The sequence below is a fragment of the Carassius gibelio genome, chromosome A21, assembly GCF_023724105.1.
Source record: "Carassius gibelio isolate Cgi1373 ecotype wild population from Czech Republic chromosome A21, carGib1.2-hapl.c, whole genome shotgun sequence".
Lineage (NCBI taxonomy): Eukaryota > Metazoa > Chordata > Actinopteri > Cypriniformes > Cyprinidae > Carassius > Carassius gibelio.
In genome coordinates, this window is record NC_068391.1 from 13,054,303 (window position 1) to 13,076,651 (window position 22,349).

The 22,349-nt window shown below is 37.6% G+C and overlaps 4 protein-coding genes and 1 long non-coding RNA gene across 5 annotated transcripts; 3 read left to right on the plus strand and 2 right to left on the minus strand.

The window, feature by feature from the left end:
- Positions 1-16: 16 nt before the first annotated feature.
- Positions 17-1,133, minus strand: tmem223 (transmembrane protein 223). The gene is made up of 2 exons (XM_052537055.1): positions 538-1,133; positions 17-465 (listed from the first exon to the last, which is right to left on the minus strand). The coding sequence occupies exons 1-2, from the start codon at positions 989-991 to the stop codon at positions 167-169; spliced, it is 753 nt and encodes a 250-aa protein (XP_052393015.1). The 5' UTR covers positions 992-1,133; the 3' UTR covers positions 17-166.
- Positions 1,134-2,013: 880 nt separating this feature from the next.
- On the plus strand, positions 2,014-4,161 carry ovol1b (ovo-like zinc finger 1b). Its single transcript, XM_052537048.1, has 4 exons — positions 2,014-2,456; positions 3,012-3,229; positions 3,328-3,565; positions 3,650-4,161. The coding sequence occupies exons 1-4, from the start codon at positions 2,357-2,359 to the stop codon at positions 3,928-3,930; spliced, it is 837 nt and encodes a 278-aa protein (XP_052393008.1). The 5' UTR covers positions 2,014-2,356; the 3' UTR covers positions 3,931-4,161.
- A 209-nt stretch (positions 4,162-4,370) lies between these two features.
- On the plus strand, positions 4,371-13,641 carry LOC127941687 (transmembrane protein 151A-like). The gene is made up of 2 exons (XM_052537037.1): positions 4,371-5,019; positions 10,301-13,641. Exons 1-2 carry the CDS (start codon positions 4,960-4,962, stop codon positions 11,912-11,914), a joined length of 1,674 nt encoding a protein of 557 aa, XP_052392997.1. The 5' UTR covers positions 4,371-4,959; the 3' UTR covers positions 11,915-13,641.
- Positions 13,642-14,278: 637 nt separating this feature from the next.
- On the plus strand, positions 14,279-18,250 carry LOC127941709 (uncharacterized). Its single transcript, XR_008149135.1, has 2 exons — positions 14,279-14,497; positions 17,418-18,250. It is a non-coding gene; the product is annotated as an uncharacterized LOC127941709 (long non-coding RNA).
- On the minus strand, positions 17,818-21,859 carry LOC127941701 (transmembrane protein 179B-like). Its single transcript, XM_052537056.1, has 5 exons — positions 20,371-21,859; positions 19,482-19,678; positions 19,225-19,362; positions 18,851-18,929; positions 17,818-18,522 (listed from the first exon to the last, which is right to left on the minus strand). Exons 1-5 carry the CDS (start codon positions 20,473-20,475, stop codon positions 18,367-18,369), a joined length of 675 nt encoding a protein of 224 aa, XP_052393016.1. The 5' UTR covers positions 20,476-21,859; the 3' UTR covers positions 17,818-18,366.
- Between the last annotated feature and the right edge of the window lie 490 nt (positions 21,860-22,349).

Sequence of the window (22,349 nt, forward strand, 5' to 3'; positions counted from 1 at the left end):
AATCCCAAGTAAAAAGTTTTGTTATGAACAGAAAAGTCACAGTTTATTTCTCTTGTAAAATCAGTGCTTGTTTTTTTTTTTTTTTCAAGGCAACATAAAAGAAAATGAATAGCAGATGTATGACACATACACATTGGACTGCAGAGACACAGGGGTATAAATTACATCATAAGGGCCTGTAGGCCCCAACAGTAATGTCAAATAATTTGGGGTTGTTCAGAGTCCCTTCTTTGTCCAAAATGAAGTAGAACTTGTACCCCTTGATTTTAAGTGGGATAAATGAAGAGGATTCCTGTCTGTGTGCATGACAGGCCACTTGAGACAAAGGCACAGTTAGACTGTGAGCTCTCAGAGGTCCCAGCGGTGATTGTGTAGATACTGTGACTTTTCCACCTCCTTTATGCAGAATTACACGACTCACAGAACGGCGGCTGAACAATACTGCCACGCCAACGATTCCTCCTCCTAGAACAACAGAAAAACACTATTAGAGAGCTGCAATACATAAAAAATGCAAAAAGCGGAGTTAAGGCTTACCAATAATTAGGCACCCAAGAGTGAATCCATACCTCCAGGCATTTGAACCGAGATTCATATCAAAACTGAAAAGCCCCCCTAGCTCTGTTCTGACCTTTTGTGGTTCACTACTATTTTTCCTAGTGTCTCGAAGACTTGTGAAAGCAAATTGAGCAAGATATACCCAAAATAGAAACTGGCCAGCGCAAAATATGGCCAAAAGTCTGAAAAAACGCGTCCGGTCGTGTTCGAAGAGAACCACGTCCTTTGCGACGGCAGCGGAGGTGAAGGAATAGGCATTCCTGACTGAAACCGCGCGCACGTGGCAACATGAGATGCTTCTGATGTCTTTGACTTTAAAGGTTTGTGAAGCTGTAAACACGAACGCTCTTGAAGACTGAATACCTGTGAATCGATAAGCTGAAATAAATGTCCGAGAGGTCCTTAGACCAAACAACAAGCATTGAATACCCATGATTTAATAAACCTCTTAAATTCTCCGAATTTTCAAACAACACACATTTATGGATATTTTGACTCTCTCATTTTATCTAACATGCTGACCGATCTGAACGGCACTAGGTCGACGCCATGTTTGCACTCTTGTAAACTACGGAAGCCTCATTTGTCCAATTGATACAGTTCACGTTTCTCCGTTTTTCTAAAAGAGATGTTCCAAAAAATAAATAAAAAAATAAATAAATTGTTAAAACATATTATTATATTATAAACGTAGGGCCTATTATAATATAAGCTACAAAAAATACTATATATATATATATATATAAGAGTTTAAACTGTAGCTATAGCCTAAAGTTAAGTGTTTCAAAACTGTTTCAAAGATTAGGCTAGATTAGACATTTTGCTTAAAGGCTTTTAATGGGTTGTTTTATGCCAGGCTGTGACATGATTCGCTATTTTTATTTATTTATTTATTCATTCATTTTTTAATGGGAAGGTATGCGTGTACTGAAGTGTTATATTTAAACCTATATCAACGGATGCAAACCTGCTTTCCTGCTATAGCTACATAAACTTTGTCCACTGATGCAGCATCAACAAAGTGCACGGACATCATGTCAAACAGACTGTATTCATTTTCACAGTTTACTTTAGAAACAGACGGGGATTACAGGTGTGTTTGTGTTTTCATTGTGTATATGTTTGCGGGAGGGCTGTTAACTCTTATCAGATTTTTGAGAGATTAACATATGCCGCAAACTAATTTGCATAGAGTGTTTTGATGTAAACCAAACTCATTACAGTTGCTACAAAGTAAACTTTATCGTCTAATGTAGCAGCGTAAAAACTACTTAATCCTCTTAATTATACATATTTATATATTTTAAGTTTAAGTTTATTTTTTTAATGACTAACGGTGTTTTAAGTAGCCTGTGCGACAGGACACGTCTGCCCCCCTGCTGATAACCCACTGTTACAGCAATAACGCCTAACAACACCCAGCCACCTCCAAAGACAACAAGCCTACATAAACAAAGGAGCAGGCACACTCTACAAAAAACCTGAAGACATGCTTTAAAAAGTTGATAAATAATTATAACACGAACATTGTAATATTTAAAACGGTGCAAAGTAACATGTTTACTTTTCTCATTAAGATTAAAATAAAATTTCTTTGAAAACCGGTTTTACCTGCAGGCTACCTGCACTGCGCCGTTATATTTATGCGCATGCGCAACCTCACCTGGCCGTTTCCTTGTTATATGGAAAGCGATAGCTGAATTGTGGATAACTGTAGAACTGCAAGTTGCGAGAGGATCCGCTTAAAACAACTCTGTACTCTTAGACAACCATAAATCATTTGCTAGTGCTTTAGAAAATGCCTCGCGCATTCCTGGTCAAAAAAGTGAACACTGCCGCTGAAAAAAGAAGCTGGAGTGAGATTCCGGATTCCGCGCGCGGGGACGTTTACATACCTGGTGAGTGTCTCGTTCATGTTCGCGTGTCACTGGGTGGGGAGTAAACATAGTTTAATACTTAATTTATATTTTCTTTATTACATAATTCATTTATTTTAACCATGGTTGTTGTTGGAAACAGATCACTTGACAAATGCAGTTAGACTAAACAAAAAGAAAATGTTATGAGGTATTTTGTAAGCCAAATTGAATTTTGTTATATGTTTTTTTAATAATTTAAATGTCTTATAAATTACTTGATATTGACTTGTGATAGGCTACTGTTATTTTATTGAATGTTTATACTAATTACGTGCATTAAATAATACAAAAAAATTATCCTTTTGCATTAAATAATAATAATAAGGTTGGGGGTTCGATTCCCCGGGAACACATGATAGGTAAAAATTGATAGCCTGAATGCACTGTAAGTCGCTTTGGATAAAAGCGTCTGCTAAATGCATAAATTCAATTTAATTTAATAATGAAAATATACCTGAAATTAGTGGGCAGTCAAAAACTGTTGATCTCTCTCTTCTGCAACTTAAACATCTCTTTTCTCTTGCTGCTCTTTAGAGTCCATTTTTCCACCATATGTGCATGAAGTCTCTGAGGGCAGCATTGCAGACTACTCCTGCTTCACAACTACACAAAAAAGCAACACATTTCTACAGGTTCAGTCCCATGTCTTGTCTGCACAGCTGCCATCTTCTGCTGCACAGAGTCAACCTGATCATAAGCCAGAAAGCCGCATGAGGACTCAAAGAGTGCCTTACTCACGCTCGAAGATAAAGGTGAGCCTACAATTCTTTTGGTTTAAAACACACATTTTGTAATGATTTGTGTGTGTGTGTGTAAAGATCATCTCTTTCCATTGTTCTCCCGGTTTCAGATAACTACAGGTAACACATCCCTTCTACCAGTCATCCCAGATAATGCAAACAAATTAGCAGATATTCCACCTGCTTCAGTGTTGTCCTGCCAGGTGTGCCAGAAGACATTCACCTCAGCACGTATGCTGAAACGCCATAAGAAGTGCCACAGTGAAACGAAAAAGTACTCTTGTGAGCACTGTGGAAAAGGATTTAATGATGCTTTTGACCTGAAGAGGCATGTACGTACTCATACTGGTAAGTTTGCATTTAAATAAGTATATTTAGGTTACATGTTTAATATTTTAACCTCTAACTTTCCTTTCAACTTACAATATGCAGGTGTGAGACCTTATAAGTGCACTATGTGTGTTAAAGCCTTCACTCAGCGCTGCTCTTTAGAGTCTCACATGAAGAAGATCCATGCCGTTACTCAACAGTATGCCTACAAAGAGCGAAGGGACAAACTGTATGTGTGTGAGGAGTGTGGCTTGACTGCACAGACACGGGGCGATCTGCAGAATCATCTTCAAGCTGAACATCCACAGAGACTGATAATGACAAAAAGCAACTACAAACTGACACATATTGAGGAAGGTAATACATCACCGTGTTCAACCTGAATCCCCCAATTATAGCGCTGAAGAAAAAATTTGAGGACATATTATTGATGAATTCTAATTCATTTTGTTCCACGTGCACTTTAGTACAGTAATTCTCACTTCCAGAAATATTGGAATTAGGAGAATAATTTGGATGTATTGTATTGTATTGAATGACAAATTACACTGAAGCAGTATAAAATGTATAAAGTCATTGTTCACACAAAAATAAAATTCTTGTATGTTTTTGTTTCTATGTTTGTGCACTTTAACTGAATTAAAAAAAAAAATATATATATATATATATATATATATACTTAAATATACTTAATATAATATACTTATATCTCTGACTATTAAATAAGCAGTAAGAAAACTAAACCACTTATAGGACCTGCATTTAAAACCGTAACCTTGCATGTGCACGCGCTGCCAGTGGGTTGTTTTGAACTGGCCAATTATTAGGAGGCTTTGAAGGCGCGTTTAAGGATGACGTCAGAGCGGAGCACAAGGAGATCGCTCAGGTGAAAAGAGGCTGAGGTGGAAAATACAAGATGCTCGGGAGGAAGAGTCCGAGGATTCCGTCATTTCATCATTTCGGTTTGTCATCAGATTAAAACGTAGAGAAAATTATAGAAGATTAATCTCGCAGCCACTGATTACGACACACCGTGATCGGCATCCTTCGACAAAAACGACTGCGAATATGATGCACTCGCTGTTATCCAGCCATCTCTCCCTCTCGAGCTTGCGATGCTTTTGTCACACAGGCTGAGGGGAAATCAAGCGCATCCTTGATCCTTGGCCGGATTAGTTCACAAAAGAATCGCTGCTGGCGTTAGGTGATGTGATAACCTCAAAGACACGGAAAGGAAAGGACGCATCGTTTTTTGCGGGATGCTCTTGTGTAGTGAACGTCGCCACCATAGAAACCTGGTGGCTCTCACCGCTGATGGGGTGAAATAGGTTACGAAGAGGTCCTGACGGTGGACCGCAGTGCTATTTTTCATCCTGGAGGGTGTATGCCGTGATAATACATGTTAGTGAAAAATGCAAGGGGTGACGGTGACGGGAGAAGCGCCCACATTGAACGGGGGCGGAAGGGAGGAGGTAAGGCGTGAAGATGTTGGTAAATAAAACCATGAGTTTCTTCTCGTTCTGTTACATTTGTCTAAAGATGTAGAAATTGAAATGTGATTAGAAAAAAGAAAATATAATTGACATTTATGTGTTATATATATATATATATATATATATATATATATATATATATATATATATATATATATACACACACACACACACACACACACACACACACACACACACACATATACATATATATATATATATATTCTTTTAGATTTTATCTATTTTTTTCTACCCAGTTCTTAACATTTTGTTAGGCTGTTAATACATTCAAAGACAAAATTAGAGAGAAAAAATAATAATAATAGTTTTAGCTATCTTGCCTGTAAGCAACAATGTGCAAGCATGAAAGGAAATTAATCAGATGCTTTTATTTATAGTGAAAGTGTGTGATTGCTATCCAATTTACTGATGCCAGAATAAAATGTTTGTTCTTTTTAATACACTATTCATTTACAGACTTCACGCTAATTTCACACTATGTGACATAATCGAATAAAACTGGAACCTAAAATCCTTTAATTTTCACTTAAATTTTAAACAAATAATACAAGTTAAGAATATATGAAGGTATGTACTAAAAAATACAATACAAAATCTAGATAACAGATGAGGTGTATCCACTCTCAGTGAACAATGATGCTTAACAAACACATTCAAGCAATTATTCATTACATGCAAATTATTTATATGATTCTTAATTGTTTAGTACTAAATGTAGTGTGATCAAGTTAAAGTTTTAACCTTTATTTTTATCTATTTTTTTGCCATCTTGGATGAAAATTGGTACAGCAGAGAGTTAATCACCTTGAGAAAATATTATTTTGAAATAATCACTTACGTGAAATTATGCTGTGCATGAGCACTGCATTGTTTTGTCATTTAAGAATGTGTTATGTCAGTTTGAGACTAACCAGTAAGGCATTTGACTTTGTTTAATCTGTATTGCAACTGCCTGTTTATTAAGGGGAGGGGCCTGTAACCTATCTATATGCTATGTTGCCATAGAAAGGATGAAAGCTAGTTGAAGAGAATGCTCCCCCATTATTTCCCTGTTTCTCTATTGTGTCAGATCTGTGATAGAAAGAATGATATCATGCATCTAATACAGAGAGGGTTGGCTATATAGGTTCCTATAGCTTTTTGCCTATAGTTTTTACTGTGTTTTATTAAAAAAAGACAGTTTCAGAGAAACCAATCTGCTTTATTTACATGAAGTTGGACAGAAGAAAATATTTTAAAATGAAAAAACTATATCACCTTAAATATGTGCATTGAAAACTAGGCTTTCTTTGTGCTTAGATTTTCTCACTTTGACTTTTCCCACCTGGCTCACAAAACATTATCTAAAATAACTGGAGGTCAGGGTCTCAGGGGGTGTCATATTTTCTGAATGGTTATTCATCCTTTATGTAGTTCATTAAAGAAAATCCAGTAATTAAAACATACACTTTTCTAACAGCACACACAGTGCCTTGCATGTCTTTAAATCCATTCTTTGACTGTTACAAGCCTCCTCTCGATTCTTTCTCTCACTCACACCCTCAGTTGCAGAGTTTACCCCCCGTATACTGTTACAGACCGATCAATAGACTGAGAGACAGTGGGGGAAGGGACGTTTTTGTAATCATTATTGAGTTTTCATAATGTTTGTGCTACATTGTCACTTACAAACGTATCTGTCCTTTTAGCTGCAACTATTTCTGTTTAGTGACAGCTTTCAGTTGTGTGTTGTTCAGCTGTTCTCTGCTTCATACAGAGCAGCGTGTCTTCTACTGAGTCTGGATGCTTTGTGGATAAACGCGTCTCATTGAGCACTGGCCTGGTCAGATAGAAATAGATGTGTATGCTGACAAGGCGATTAAGACTAAGAGGGCACTCAGATGTTCCTGTTTTAATGTATGACTTCATCTCTTTCTCCTCTACTACTTACCATTGTTAGTGTATCCACAAGCTTCTAACGCACAACTAGTTTCTCTTGTGAACTAGCTATCCACTGGTTAGTGTGCTCTGTAGCCCAACCATTGATGCATTTCACTCTCAATATCATTTGTTCAGACTGAATATTTTATGAGTGCAACGCCCTTTATCTCAAAATATTGCACTCATAAATAGAAATGAAAGGAAAGCCTTTACCAGGGATGGAAATTGTAAAGAATTTCCCCTTACTGATTCCTGTTCATTAATGATTTCGTGTCAGTCTTCACTGCTAGAAGATGAGATGATGCAATAATAAATATATTGAAAACAATTCATGCAAACATTGTTTACACAAGCATTCAATCTTTACAATAGTTTAGAGGTGTCATAAATAAAATCCAATAATTTGCCTTAACAACATATTTAAAAACAACATGAATGATGAACAAACAACAAAATAGGATAACATTCATTTATTTATATTAACATTTCAAAATTCTCCCAGTAGCTACATTTATTTAAGTCTCACAGTAGTTGTAAGGTGCAAGTTGTTAATCAGTAAAACTCATTGCAGTTTTTCTTTTGGGAATCGCACATAAGAGGCAACCCTTCCAAAAGCTACTAATTAATATGGACATTTATGATACCAATGTGCTCCCTGTAGGGCTTTAGTACTTTTTTTTCTGAAACTGTTGTGCGAGCAGATCATATAAAATATGTAAGAATAAGAGTTTTACCTGAATATGAATATGTTTCTTGGTTCCCAACACTTTATGCACAATTAGGAAGTAAAGTGAGCAAAAGCATAGCCACTTGTTTTGTTGTCTTATCCTCTTTCCCAAGAGGGCAAATAATGAATTGACTCATACATACTTGCAGGAAAACACACTTGGGCTTGATTGTATGATTCTGCCCATCAACCGATGCCTCTCATGTAAAAAGCAATCATGATCATATGACTGCAGACATTCTCGGGGCATTTAAATTATTTAACCTATTAGAGTGGCTATGAAATAGCAAGCTAACCTTTTCCACTATTTATACATAACTGCAATTTTGTTCAATTGCCGTGTCCTCATCAGCCTCCAGTATTGGATCTTACTGAATATCGTTCGCATCTCTTAGGAAACATGTTTTTGTAGTACCAACACTAGCTTCTCACCCTCCCAAAATTGCACCTCTCTGAGATGCAGTGCAGTGAAATCATCTAGTGAATAAATAATTAATTTGTGATAATGGTGCATATTTTATAAAAATTTGTAAGAGTAATGATACTTTCTAATCCAACATTTACAGACATATAAAACTATAGATAAAATAAATATGTATATATGAGAGTGTTACATTTATGTAATATTAAGTATCATGGTTTAAGTTGCCATTATTAAAAACCTACGTAGATATTAGCTCATGCACATGGTCAAGCTCACCGCAGGCCCTAATGGATTCTATCCCTCCCATCCCAGTTTGCTCTCTTGTCCTTGTAAAAGGAACAATTAAACTCCTGCCAAGAGGAGTGCAGCCTCCATGCCACGCTTGGGCTGCAGCCTGCTTTTAGTGCTGCAGTTTCTCACAGCAAGGGCATTGCTCGTACTATTAGCTGATTTATGTGTGTAAGTGTCTGTGTGTGTATTAGAGAGTGTGTAAGTGATGTTGCTACAGACAGCAGGGAAATAGGATAAAGATAGGACAAGAAAAAAGAATATTGCAGACCAACCATATAAAATCATATATTTTTTAACGTGTTTCTGAGAAACTGATTGGTTAATTATTTTCTCCCCTCTTACTAGTTTGGAAACAGTTAATCTTTGCCCATATGGCCACAATACCGCAAGCCACCACTGGGATCAGACTAGGCAGTAGAGATCCATATGCATTTAGTCGAGATCATGCACTCAGTGATGTTTAAAAGCTTCTAGACTTCCTCTCCACAGCCATACAGAGTGTTTTAAAAAGGAGACATGGTTTGTGTTACCAGCTGCCAGGAAATGTATTCAGCCCTCAGGAGAATGATCTATTACCGAGTTCTCTCTGCTGCATGTCAGAGTGGATATAGCAGACTGTGCTTCACTCAGCTGTGCATGTTGTAATACAAATGCAATATACTAGTTTGCTGAATCATGTAAAACATGGGTTAAAAATGGACTCCCAGGAGGCTGCAAAGGAGTCTTAAGGGGTCTGTAGAAAAATATGGTTGAAAATAAATGTAAAAAATGCATTTAAAATGTAAAAGTAATAATATATGATGGGCATTCTGCTTTTTAAAGCTTGCTGTGTTTATTATATTATTCTATTGGCAGCCATAGTTGTTTAACAGTAAGAAGGCAAAAATGAGTGCTCATCTCTCCTTTCTTGCAACATACTTTTTTTTTTTAAAGATAGTTGTGTATCTTTCTAGGGAGTTTTGCCATTGTCATCTAAAGCAAAGTGAATTTGTTTTAGAACAGTATTTGTTGTGGAAAGTGCCATAAAAATAAATTTGAACTGAAATTGTTCTTACATATAACATATATTCAGTAGTGGGTAGAAAAAAATACATATATAATTAGTTATTATTATTATGGTACCACTTTATTTTACAGTCCTGTTCCTCATGTACATACTATGTACTTATTATAGTAATTACAATAACTATGTAATAACTAGGTACTAACCCTGAACCTACCCCTAAACCTAACCCTACCCCATGTAGTTACCTTGTGTTACCAGAACTTTCTTATATAAATACACTGTAAGTGCAATATAAGTACATGTTAGTACACGTACTGTAAAATAAAGTGCAACCATTATTATTTTATTTATTATTATATAATGGCAATGATCATTTTAAAAACAAATTTATTTATATGATGTTTAATATTATTCACACAGTAAAATCCAGTGTTATATAAATGTTATTATTAATAATATCTTTATTATATTAATTAGAACTAAAAAAATGTTCGCAGTGGCAGCGTTCCACAAAACCCTATGGCAACAAACAGCAGGGTTTGGCAGGGTGTGCTACTAGTACACTTTGCCATTTGGAAATGCCGCCCCTGCACATAAGAGATCATATTTAGGCATCCTTGCCATAAAAAAGTTTAAAAACACTGTTCTACAATGTACCAAAAGTGTTGTATGCATTTCTGTCAGAACTAATTTGTACATTTTCTTTCTTTCCCTCCCGTTCTCCCCCAACCATCCACTCTCTGCCTTTTTTTTTTTTGGCTTTGACATCTTCTCATTCCCATTCTGTCCAATACCCTCCAACCCATCTGTTACTGAACCCTGCCCCATTCAATTTCCTATCCATCTGCACAACCCTCTGTCCCACCTATAGCAGCGTCCTCTCAAGCAGTCCCTGAGTGGTTCACTGTGCAGAGAGTCCCACTGGAAGTGCCTGCTGCTCACCTTGCTCATGTACGGCTGCTTTGGCACGCTAGGCTGGTGCTCCCTATACCGCATCACCGTAATTACTTTTGATGACCAAGCCTACTTCTACAAGGGTAATGCCCGACTATACCATGACAGCCCATGTTCCAACGGCTATGTCTATATACCTGTAGCCTTCCTGGCCATGCTGTACATCGTCTACTTGGTGGAGTGCTGGCACTGCTACTCTAAAACAACTAACCTTGCTCAGGTGGAAATCAGTGCGGTGTATGACAGGATTCAGAGGTTGCAACAAGCCACACCCTGCATCTGGTGGAAGGCCATCAGCTACCATTACGTACGCCGTACCAGACAGGTGACGCGCTACCGAAATGGAGACGCCTATACGACTACACAGGTGTACCATGAACGGGTCAACACGCACGCAGCAAGCTCCGAGTTTGATTACTCACGTCTCGGTGTCAAAGACGTTTCAAAAGAGCTGCAGGGCCTGTTGGAACATCCTGTCACTCGCTTGCGTTTCACCAAGTGCTTCAGCTTCGCCAGCGCCCGCGCGGAGACCGGCTACCTCACACAGCGAGCACGCTTCTTCGGGGACAATGAGGGTCTGGATGATTACATGGAAGCACGGGAGGGCATGCACCTTAAAAACGTCGACTTTCGGGAACACATGCTGGCGTTCCCAGACCCTTCGCGACCTCCCTGGTACACCAGACGCTGGGTCTACTGGCTGGCCTCAGCTTTCCTGCTATCATGGCCTCTTCGTGTGATTGCCGAGTACCGTACTGCATACGTCCACTACCATGTCGAGAAACTGTTCGGCGAGAACGAGGACGCAAATGATAATGATAATACGGAGACAGGTAATTACTGTACAGGTTTGGAGCATGGCACTGGGGGTCCCACTCTGCGGATCAACACAGTGGATATGACTGAACTGGAATGGCACATTTGTTGTAACCAGCAGATGGTACCTAGCTACTCCGAGGCCTTGCTTATGGATTTGGATATGAATACAAACACACCCTTGTCGGTTGCAATGGCTGCACGCATGCGACGCAATTCTAGCTACTTCCTTCAGAGCTGCCCCAGGTGCCGGCGCTCAACAAGCAGCTCTTCGCTCCCTTCCTGGTTTAGAGGGAACATGGCTGCAGGGACAAACTCATTTCCCATTAGACCCGGCGGTAGGCTTTCCCTTAGTCGCAGTGGTTTCTCTCTCGGCCGGTTGCATACTGCAAGAAGCCGCCATCCCTGCCTGTTTCACTCGAGAAGCATCGGAGGTGGGATGGGCGGCCGTGTGGAGGACGGTGGTGGGGGTTTCCTTGGTCTTGGGTTTAGAGTGCCAGATGAGGAGAGGAGGGGTGTTTTAGAGAGTGAGGGGCTAGAAGATGACGACGTCGAGGAGACAGGCCAGGAACAAGTGGAAGAGAGAGAGAACGGAGAGGCCAGGGAGGATGGGAGAGACAGGCCACCCACTTACCAAGATGCTCTGTACTTTCCTGTGTTAATCATTCACGGGGAAGAGAGCTGTCATGGGGGGCATGGCATTGACACAGGTTAAAAGAACCAATATGATGTAAAGAATGATTGAAGTGGCTTATGAAAAGTAGAGGCAGAATGCTATCTGGGTGCAAACAGGAGACAAGGAGACTGAGAAGTCGAGGAAGAGAGGGGAGCTTCACCAGAACCAGGATAGAAAAGTTGAAGAGACTGAATTTGTGTCTCTGTGTAACACTGAAAGACAACTCTGAATTTGTTCATGAATGTGTTGAATGTTGTAGGGATTGAAATGAAAAAAATGGTCACGTCATACCCATGTCGACTGAAAGACTGACCCTAAATATATATATGTAGTACATACCTAGTAGAAAATACTGATAGGCATGGAACATCAGTGTCCTATATCGATCTTAATGTCCTATTATCGAAATCTCTGGCATATCATGTCCATAACAAACTAAACGATCAGCGTGTCCTCCTTTTGACCATGGGAGTAATGTACTTACATGAAAAACTTGGTGTCTGCAACCTGCTTTTAACATTGCAAAGCAGTTTTTGCAACTCCACATTAACGTGAAAAAGCCCATGCTGGTGTAGTTTCGTAAATCCATGCGTCAAAAACATACAAGTAGCTTGTTGAAAAAGAGACTGAGATGAGAACTGCATTTACTGAAGTTCTAAATAGACATTTTAAAGAAGCAAAAATCACAATTCAGATTTACTGCTAAGGTAGAGGTGAAGAAAACTAAATTAAATGGTCCTCAGGGGGTAAAGTAAAAATAAAAAATAAAACATTGAATAATAATAGACCTAATTAAAAGGAATGGTAAAAGATCAAAGAGTGAATGTAGGCTGGTGAATTGTAATCCCTCACTGTTGAAACTGTGCTTTAATTCACTGTCCTGGCTAATGGCTTCTTTTAATCTCTTATTCTTTTTAATTGCCTGTTAGAAGCACAGTGCTTATGACTTTACTTATCTCTGCCTTGGAGGTTTCTTATGTCAACCTCATGTCTACTGCAGCAAACTGAAAGTAGATCTGTTCAGCAACTCAATGTATTGATTTTTATTCTCCTGCATCTGTTTTTCTATCATAATGGGGAATTTCCATTGACTTCTATTGTTTTTATATAAGCTAATTATATTTTCTATCCCCTACCCTTAAACCTAACCCTCACAGAAATGATTTTCATTAACATAATTTAGTATGTTTATAAAACCATTGATTTCAGGTTTTTGGGACATCCATCCATCCATTTGTAGGCCTCCATATTCCTTCCTTCCTAGACTTTTAGAATGTTTAAAAAGTTATTGGGTGAAGCTTGTTTCAGTTGAATACAACTATTGGTAATAGATAAAATAGACAATACAAGATAGTAACACAAGATGGGCACAAAGTAGTGCAACAGTCAACCATCCCATGTAGTCACATCCTTGATTAGAACAGCAAACAAGCATAAAAATCTAAGTGTAGTTCAGTACAAGCACAAAGTGTCACCTACTTTATAAACAGTGCAGGGATTGAGTTAAAATAAGATGTCCTTGGAATCACTGAAGGAACGAATGTATAAACACAGCCCTGCACACAGATATTAATAATAATAATAAAAAAAAGGTTAAGTCCAAAGCACACATCAAGAGCATCCCTCTATTGTTTGTAGGATTTCTACTAATCAAGTTATTGCTAAACCTTCGAAAAGCACTAGCATATCTTTCAGCGATGAGGAATCGATTACAGGGGCCATGATTATGATGCTCTTATTAATAAAGTCAAACCATTAACAATGTGTTCATTGAGTGCTTTATTATTATTATTATTATGTATTCATTTTTTACTTATGCAACTTGCTGGTACAGATAAACAACACAGAAGATAATATATAAAAAGATGTCCTTAATCATATGTGTGTAATATTAACTTATATTGTCATAGTACAGTGTTCAGATGTTTAATAGAGTTTTGATAGAACCTGAAAGTCATAGATGCTTCATTTGACTTTGAATGATCCTTTAGTATTAATTAATGCTGTGAAATTCTGGATTTAGTCTCAGAGTTGTTTTTAGGGTTGGATCAATGCAGACTTGGCAAACACTCTTGTTGGAGACGTGCTCAACAGTGTTTGATGAACAGTGGAACTGATATATATATATATATATATATATATATATATATATATGAAAATCATAAACAAATGCATAATAATTTTGCTCTTCTTAACAACATGCTTTGAATTTGTTGGGATTTTCACTGTGGGTGAGCAAATGTCTTGCTTAATATGTGGCTAAGCAGTGAGCTCGGCACGTGCTACACTACCCAGGCTCAAATCACATATGTTTGACCAATGGCTCCACCTAGTGGGGTTTTTTATAATATAACCTTGGGCGTTTTAAGGACAAAATGGTGTAAAACCAAATTACAGGTCTAAATGATATTATAATTGATTGTAAAGTTACTACTCAACTGCATGGAATGTTGGGAATCTTGCAGGGAATAACCTTGCAAGGCATGTCATCCTCTCTTCCTCTCCCTCCCTCTGTTCATAATCTGTGTTGAAGGACAGGGCAGCACTTGCCTCATTGCTGCTGACAAATAAAAGAGGAAGTCAGTGACTGAGTGCTGCATAAAAGGACATTAACAGTACCTGGTAAGTCAAACATCTAAACTGTGCATTCAACAAATATTCAAACCTTTCCAGAACAGAATGACATCATTCAATTATGGACTGAAATTTGAAATATGTACATAGCAGGATGGCTCTATTAATGCCTGATTCTGGAAAACCGAATTCTAATACAATGGAATCTGGTTGCTAATAGTGTAAAGTCGTTCATTTCCAATTAACACTGCATTCCACTGCCATTGGTACCTTTGTTTATTTGATTTCATTGTTGAATAAGTCTTATATAAGATATGAGAAGTGAAGTAACAGTGGTGCTGTGATAAGCTTTTCCCTAAGCAGCTTGTTACCTCCCTTGAGCCTGATGATTCAGACTAGTGCTGCCATCAGAGATTTAGGTCACAGAGACAACAGCATGTTGTAGTGACAATGATGTGAACCACCTATTCAGATACCCATTTCCTTATAAATAATGTGGATTGCATTTAAATGTCTAATAAAAGTTAAAAAATAACCTAAAAATAACTTTTTATGCAATTATGCACCATGTCACATCTCAAATGACCTCAAACTGATTTTTTGAGCATGACAAAAGAGTGGCTTCCACAGTCACCACATCTCAGGAGCACTATTGGGATGTGGTGGAACGAGAGATTTGCATCATTGATGTGCAGCTGAAAAATCTGCAGCAACTGTCTGATGCCATCATGTCAATATGGACCAAAATGAGGAATGTATCTAGCCCCTAGTTGGATCTATGCCACAATGAATTGAGCCAGATCTGAAGGCAAAAAGGGGTCCAACCCGGTGCCTAATAAAGTGGCCGGTGTGTGCATTCAATTTGAGTTGAAAAATACAGTTCATGGAACATCTTGACCTTTTATGATGTGTGACACATAACAGAGCCCACCATTAAAAAGCTTATATTAAACAGTAAAACATTTATAAAACACATATTATTGGCATTGAAAACATAGGACATATTAAATACATTTGTCCTGTAGGCATAGTTCAGCCTTTCAGCTTCAAACTGCCTTGATTATGCAGCTGTTTTATTGTGTGCTCTTGTTCATCCAACAGTCATATCAAAATATGGTATTCACAAAAATGATGTTATTTACATTAATAATTCACAAAATAATGAAATAACATATTAATGTTATAATTTACAAAGGTTTTGAAATAGATTAAAAAAAATAATTATCAAACAAACATGATTTGACTCCAAATAGTTATTAAAATATACATTAGTCCTATACAGTATTGTTCAAAATAATAGCAGTACAATGTGACTAACCAGAATAATCAAGGTTTTTAGTATATTTTTTATTGCTACCTGGCAAACAAGTTATCAGTAGGTTCAGTAGATTGTCAGAAAACAAACAAGACCCAGCATTCATGATATGCACGCTCTTAAGGCTGTGCAATTGGGCAATTAGTTGAAAGGGGTGTGTTCAAAAAAATAGCAGTGTCTACCTTTGACTGTACAAACTCAAAACTATTTTGTACAAACATTTTTTTTTTCTGGGATTTAGCAATCCTGTGAATCACTAAACTAATATTTAGTTGTATGACCACAGTTTTTTAAAACTGCTTGACATCTGTGTGGCATGGAGTCAACCAACTTGTGGCACCTCTCAGCTGTTATTCCACTCCATGATTCTTTAACAACATTCCACAATTCATTCACATTTCTTGGTTTTGCTTCAGAAACAGCATTTTTGATATCACCCCACAAGTTCTCAATTGGATTAAGGTCTGGAGATTGGGCTGGCCACTCCATAACATTAATTTTGTTGGTTTGGAACCAAGACTTTGCCCGTTTACTAGTGTGTTTTGGGTCATTGTCTTGTTGAAACAACCATTTCAAGGGCATGTCCTCTTCAGCATAGGGCAACATGACCTCTTCAAGTATTTTAACATATGCAAACTGATCCATGATCCCTGGTATGCGATAAATAGGCCCAACACCATAGTAGGAGAAACATGCCCATATCATGATGCTTGCACCTCCATGCTTCACTGTCTTCACTGTGTACTGTGGCTTGAATTCAGAGTTTGGGGGTCGTCTCACAAACTGCCTGTGGCCCTTGGACCCAAAAAGAACAATTTTACTCTCATCAGTCCACAAAATGTTCCTCCATTTCTCTTTAGGCCAGTTGATGTGTTCTTTGGCAAATTGTAACCTCTTCTGCACATGCCTTTTTTTTAACAGAGGGACTTTGCGGGGGATTCTTGAAAATAGATTAGCTTCACACAGACGTCTTCTAACTGTCACAGTACTTACAGGTAACTCCAGACTGTCTTTGATCATCCTGGAGGTGATCATTGGCTGAACCTTTGCCATTCTGGTTATTCTTCTATCCATTTTGATGGTTGTCTTCCGTTTTCTTCCACGTCTCTCTGGTTTTGCTCTCCATTTTAAGGCATTGGAGATCATTTTAGCTGAACAGCCTATCATTTTTTGCACCTCTTTATAGGTTTTCCCCTCTCTAATCAACTTTTTAATCAAAGTACGCTGTTCTTCTGAACAATGTCTTGAACGACCCATTTTCCTCAGCTTTCAAATGCATGTTCAACAAGTGTTGGCTTCATCCTTAAATAGGGGCCACCTGATTCACACCTGTTTCTTCACAAAATTGATGACCTCAGTGATTGAATGCCACACTGCTATTTTTTTGAACACACCCCTTTCAACTAATTCAACTAATTGCCCAATTGCACAGCCTTAAGAGCGTGCATATCATGAATGCTGGGTCTCATTTGTTTTCTGAGAATCTACTGAACCTACTGGTAACTTGTTTGCCACGTAGCAATAAAAAAATATACGAAAAACCTTGATTATTCTGGTTAGTCACATTGTACTGCTATTATTTTGAACAATACTGTATATAGGCTGTCAATATTAATGTCCATTATACCTTTCTAACTGGTTGAGGCAATCCAGCTGGACTTGGTGTGGAGCAGCTGTCAAGTGAAGAACAACAGGATGTCGAAGGACCAGTTGGACTCAGTGGTGAGCCACGCGGAGGGCTTGCTCTCATTGGCCGTTCAGCTGCATGCACAGTGTCAGGAGGAGAGCACGCAGATGGATGCTCTAGCCGTGCAGCTGAGAGAGGAGAGCCAGAGTCTTCTTAGCCAAAGCAACGTGCTTCAACGGGACATGGCTGAGATATGCAAAGCACTGGAAACTCTGATAGACACTAAGGTGGCCTTTGAAGCCAAAGAGAGACAGGCTCGCAAACTAAGCAAGCAGCTCTGAAACACAGTGGAGAGCTTACCACTTAAATTCAATGAAATTGGCATTGGCAGAAAAAAATAGTGGTCTTCTAGTTCACATTATCAAATGTGATGTGAAATGTATTTTCTTTTTATTAATGAAAATCTAATCCTGGAACAACAACAACCACTCAACCAATAGTGTGAGTTTGGGGCGGGACTATCTGTTTGTTCATCCAATGGCAAACCTTTTTGAAAACCATCCTGATTTCTTCTGGTACTGGGGCAGAATTTCCACACTTCAGCTTTAAATGTTAGATTCGTACCATCAGTTATTGGCGTAGTTTTCTTTTAATCCTCTAAACAATCCACAGCACACATTTGTAAAGATAAGATAAGAGTGTATATAAGCCATTATGAATTTATCCTGGTGTATATGTCCAAACACATGGTCTAAGACATGATTATTGTCTCTCTGGACATATTTTAAAACTGTGTATATTATTTTAGCTATCATACATAAAAAAAAAAACTGTTTATGTGAATAATTAAAAACTCAAATGTTGCAATGAAAATATTATTACTATTAGGTATTTCATAACTGCTTGTGGTCCCATCTGAGTGTATACACTAAACACTACATGATAAGCTCATGTTATAGGAATAGAACAGCTTATTTATCTATGGCGGGATGGGCGATGGAGAAAGGGCTCCGTCTCAGCACGGCTAAATTCATCATCACCCCAAACCTTCAACCTTGAGCTCTGGCGTCTCTGCATGACCACCACAGCCGTTATTAACACCCAGAAGAAGAAGCTTACCCACATAGATCTCTACAGAAGGAAGAAACAGAAGGGGTGGGTGCTCAAGAAACAGAACATATTCAATTCTACTGTATTTATCAATACAAAGAAATACTGATTTGGTGTGCATAAAGAAACACTAAGAGCACTAAGAGCTTTAAGCACACATACTGACACCAGCTGGTGTGGAGACAGCATCGTGCAAAAGCTTTCAGTTGCAGGGCCATCGCAGAAACACTCTATTCCATTTATTATATTATGTGTTAATGTGGGTTAGCGAGGCTCATGTGTTTTTAAGATAGCAACTACTGTGAGAGGTTGATGGTCTTATGAAGAATAACCAAACCAAAGTACTGACCTCAGTACTGTACAGTCCTGTGTAGAACTGATTTCCGGTGTATGGATGGGCCCAAGTTTTATTCTCTGCATCTTCACAACTAAAACAAAAACATTTCCAGCAGTGCATTTATAACTTTGTATGGAGTCCCTATAGGACATGGTGATGGAAAAAAATGAGATGGGAGGATAAATTATATTTCAAAACATTTCAAAATTTTTTCTAAATGTCTTGTAGAGGCTCTACTTTTTTAACCACAGCAACTGGGAAGTACGAGGAGCATTGTTGGCTCTGTAATCTCACATCTTCTATACCTCTGTAGAGAATATGGTTCTTAAGTGCACCAGATTCACAGATGCAGAATGCCACACACAATAGAAAGCAGATGAAATCACCTTGTAATAGAGGGAGTGTTGTGAAGGACAGAGAAACAAAGGCTGTCTCGACCGATCTTGAGAATACATCCTGATACCATGAGAACAAACAGAAGGAGACCACAGACTCCCAGAGAAGTGTTGAGAGAAACAGTCCCCCTGCATATACATGCCGGACAAAAACAAAAAATGTTCATTTGACTGTTAAGTTCCATCTGCATGAATAAAAGAAAGTGGAATGTGAAACATCTAAAAGAAATATGGAAATATACATTCACCTTCTCACATCCTCATCTACACAGCTGGCATAGATCCAGTATAGAATAAGGGAAAAGCAGTAAATAGCCATGCACACAGAAATGGCAGACACGAAATAGCAGACTGAAGGAGAACTGGAGCCTTCCACGGTCAGAGCCTGGCCAGATGCATTATAATGAACACTTCCATAGAGGATGCACCGTCCATCAAAGTGGCCCTAAGAAGACAATCAACAAAAATCATCCAAATTTACATATGGTAAATATAAGGAGAAACAACAGCAAGAGACATCTGGGATCATTTTCTTACTTAAGATTTGTATTTCTCTGTGACATGCAGAGATATAAGGAAAGTGCTGCTAAGTGCTATTGTCTATGTATCATATGACTCTAATAAGCCATAATATGGTGCGAGAGGCCGGCTGATCACATGCTGATTACATTTTAGACCTCAAGAGGGTCTGACCTGGGATAAGCAACATAACATTGCATTTTTTTATTGCACTTTTTTTCTTTTCTACACATATTTAAAAATAATCATGAATAAAAACAGATTTAGCCTATCATTGAAAATGACTTGAAAACCAATTAATCTCCCCAAGAAGTAAGAAATAAGCTGACCACTTCAATAAACATACTAACATGTTGTATGATCATACATTAATTTACATGTTAATATCAAACTGAATGGTTTATAACAAAAATAATGCCTCAAATGCCCCATAAATATGCACACACAATTTTGTTACAATCATCTTGATACTTAAAACTCTGAACTAAGTTCATAGAGAAACATTTCTCTAGAGGAATTATTTTGCTTTTAGTTTTCTTAACAATAAATCATTTTACAATTTCACTGCTCACAAAATAGCTATGATCAGACATTGTAGAGATGGTTAGTTAGTGTTACCTGAGTGAGTGTCATCCAGGCAGCAGCTATCACCCCGCAGATGAAACACCCAGCGTAAAGGACAAGCTCCAGAACTAGCAGCCATGGTAGTCCCATCATGAACATGCTCTCACGGTCACTGTCTCACGGAGTCTAGCAGCCGGATGAACCATTCATGTGCTCTTCGAACTGCTGTGCTGTGAGCTTGTCCTGTCCTCATGACAATGTTGCTTTTCAGAAAATGTTTAGACAATTGGCTAGAGAATTTCACAGCATTGCTCTTAGGTATAATAAAAGACTGCATTCAGATCAAGCCAGAAAAACATTTCAGCCAGACTGAAACATATGCATTGCATCTTTTTCTAAATATCAGATACATCAATATCTGCTTATGACGGGCCAGTTGTCGATATTATGAAAGCATTAAACAGGCATTAAGATCTGATCTCAAATATTTTCAACAGTTCCATAGATAAAAAAGATTCCCAAATAGAATTATATAATAACAAAACAGTTCATTTTTAAAAACTAATACTTTAACGGCAAGTGCTCTGAGTGAGGTCCTTAAGCATAAATGTGAATTAGCTGCATCTCCATGTGTGTGACCATCTTTATACTAATGATAGTAACAGAAGATTTGCTGTTTATTAGAGTCATATTAAAGTTACTTAATAGCTGAAAAGTGGGCTGTGACAACAACTATAGCAGTGAAAACAACTCACAGTGCTCCAGACTTAAAGGGATAGTTAAAAACTATCATCTTTTACTCACCTTCAAGTTGTCCCAAATATGTATGAATTTCATTCTTTGGAAAACAAAATAAGATATTTTGAAGACCTGGATGTGGATAACCAAAATGTTTGGTCCCTAGTGACTTCTTCTCCATACACGTAAATGGGGACTCTTTAGTTATATATTTTTTTGTGTTCAGCATAAGAAAGTGATTCATACAGGTTTGGAACAGCTTGAGAGTGAGTAAACAGAACTTTTTTTTTTGGGGGTGAACTATCCCTTTAATTCTTCATTCTCCAAACCAATAATGGCAATAAATACCAGTGTTGCCTATTTTGGGGATTTTGTCAAATTTATTTACTTTCTCATTCTAGCTGTGACTTTTATTTTATTTAATTTATTTTTTTTGGTGAAAAGGAGTTATTTTAGCTATATTTAAATAAAGCTAGCGATTCTTTGGAGATTTTTTATATTTTACTTGGTCACACCCTGCTGTAGGCCGTGACCGCTCACGTTTGCTCTCAATCATGCCAATGAGTCTGGACAGTGAACACACCAGTACTCCACGCCTGCCATGATGCACACCACAATTTCATTTATATCAGGGCACCAACTACTCAGTGCATGAACATCTTGTTTTAACCACGGACACAAAAGTTATACCCCAATTAATGCCAAGTCATGTCAACCAGATACTGAGAGACACAGTGCATCGTCGTGCCATGTGTGCTGGGATGCAGTATTTTGCACTTACTTTGTAATAGAATGTGTTGACTGAAATACGTTTGTATGATCAAAGTTTTTGTTTTAGGAGAATCATAATATATCTTATCTGTTGTATTTGAGCAGGACAGGGATGCATTTTGGTGACACAAAAAACTAATTCCCAACATTACGTGTCTTTTATGTCTTTCCATCATTTCGATCATGTTAAGCATTTCCTAATTTTGTAAAAAAAAAAAAAAAAAAAGAAAAAATTATATATATATATATATATATATATATATATGTATATATATATAGACACACACACACACACACACATATATAAACATACAAATTTAACTATATTTACTTTGTTTTCATTTTTGCAGACTTTTTATGAAAAATTGTCATAATGCACCACTATAATTTCACCGTAAATAAATTACTTCTTATTTTAAAACCTTGATAATGTTTGTTGAAACATTTGTTAGTTTCAATAAAATTAAACTCTTGGGACATAAAGGTATAAGAAAAACCCAAATGTCATATTTTACTGAGAATTG

What these genes read in the sequence shown, in the direction of transcription:
- ovol1b (XM_052537048.1), top strand. Translation starts at nt 2,357, where the DNA reads ATGCCTCGCGCATTCCTGGTCAAAAAAGTGAACACTGCCGCTGAAAAA. An exon ending in CGGGGACGTTTACATACCTG is followed by an intron (nt 2,457 to 3,011) that starts GTGAGTGTCTCG and finishes GCTGCTCTTTAG; the next exon opens with AGTCCATTTTTCCACCATAT. An exon ending in ACTCACGCTCGAAGATAAAG is followed by an intron (nt 3,230 to 3,327) that starts GTGAGCCTACAA and finishes TCCCGGTTTCAG; the next exon opens with ATAACTACAGGTAACACATC.
- LOC127941701 (XM_052537056.1), bottom strand. Translation starts at nt 20,475, where the DNA reads ATGTTCATGATGGGACTACCATGGCTGCTAGTTCTGGAGCTTGTCCTT. An exon ending in CCTGGATGACACTCACTCAG is followed by an intron (nt 19,679 to 20,370) that starts GTAACACTAACT and finishes TTGTCTTCTTAG; the next exon opens with GGCCACTTTGATGGACGGTG. An exon ending in AACACTCCCTCTATTACAAG is followed by an intron (nt 18,930 to 19,224) that starts GTGATTTCATCT and finishes TTTTTGTTTTAG; the next exon opens with TTGTGAAGATGCAGAGAATA.
- LOC127941687 (XM_052537037.1), top strand. Translation starts at nt 4,960, where the DNA reads ATGCAAGGGGTGACGGTGACGGGAGAAGCGCCCACATTGAACGGGGGC. An exon ending in ACGGGGGCGGAAGGGAGGAG is followed by an intron (nt 5,020 to 10,300) that starts GTAAGGCGTGAA and finishes TCCCACCTATAG; the next exon opens with CAGCGTCCTCTCAAGCAGTC.
- tmem223 (XM_052537055.1), bottom strand. Translation starts at nt 991, where the DNA reads ATGGGTATTCAATGCTTGTTGTTTGGTCTAAGGACCTCTCGGACATTT. An exon ending in TCTTGGGTGCCTAATTATTG is followed by an intron (nt 466 to 537) that starts GTAAGCCTTAAC and finishes CTGTTGTTCTAG; the next exon opens with GAGGAGGAATCGTTGGCGTG.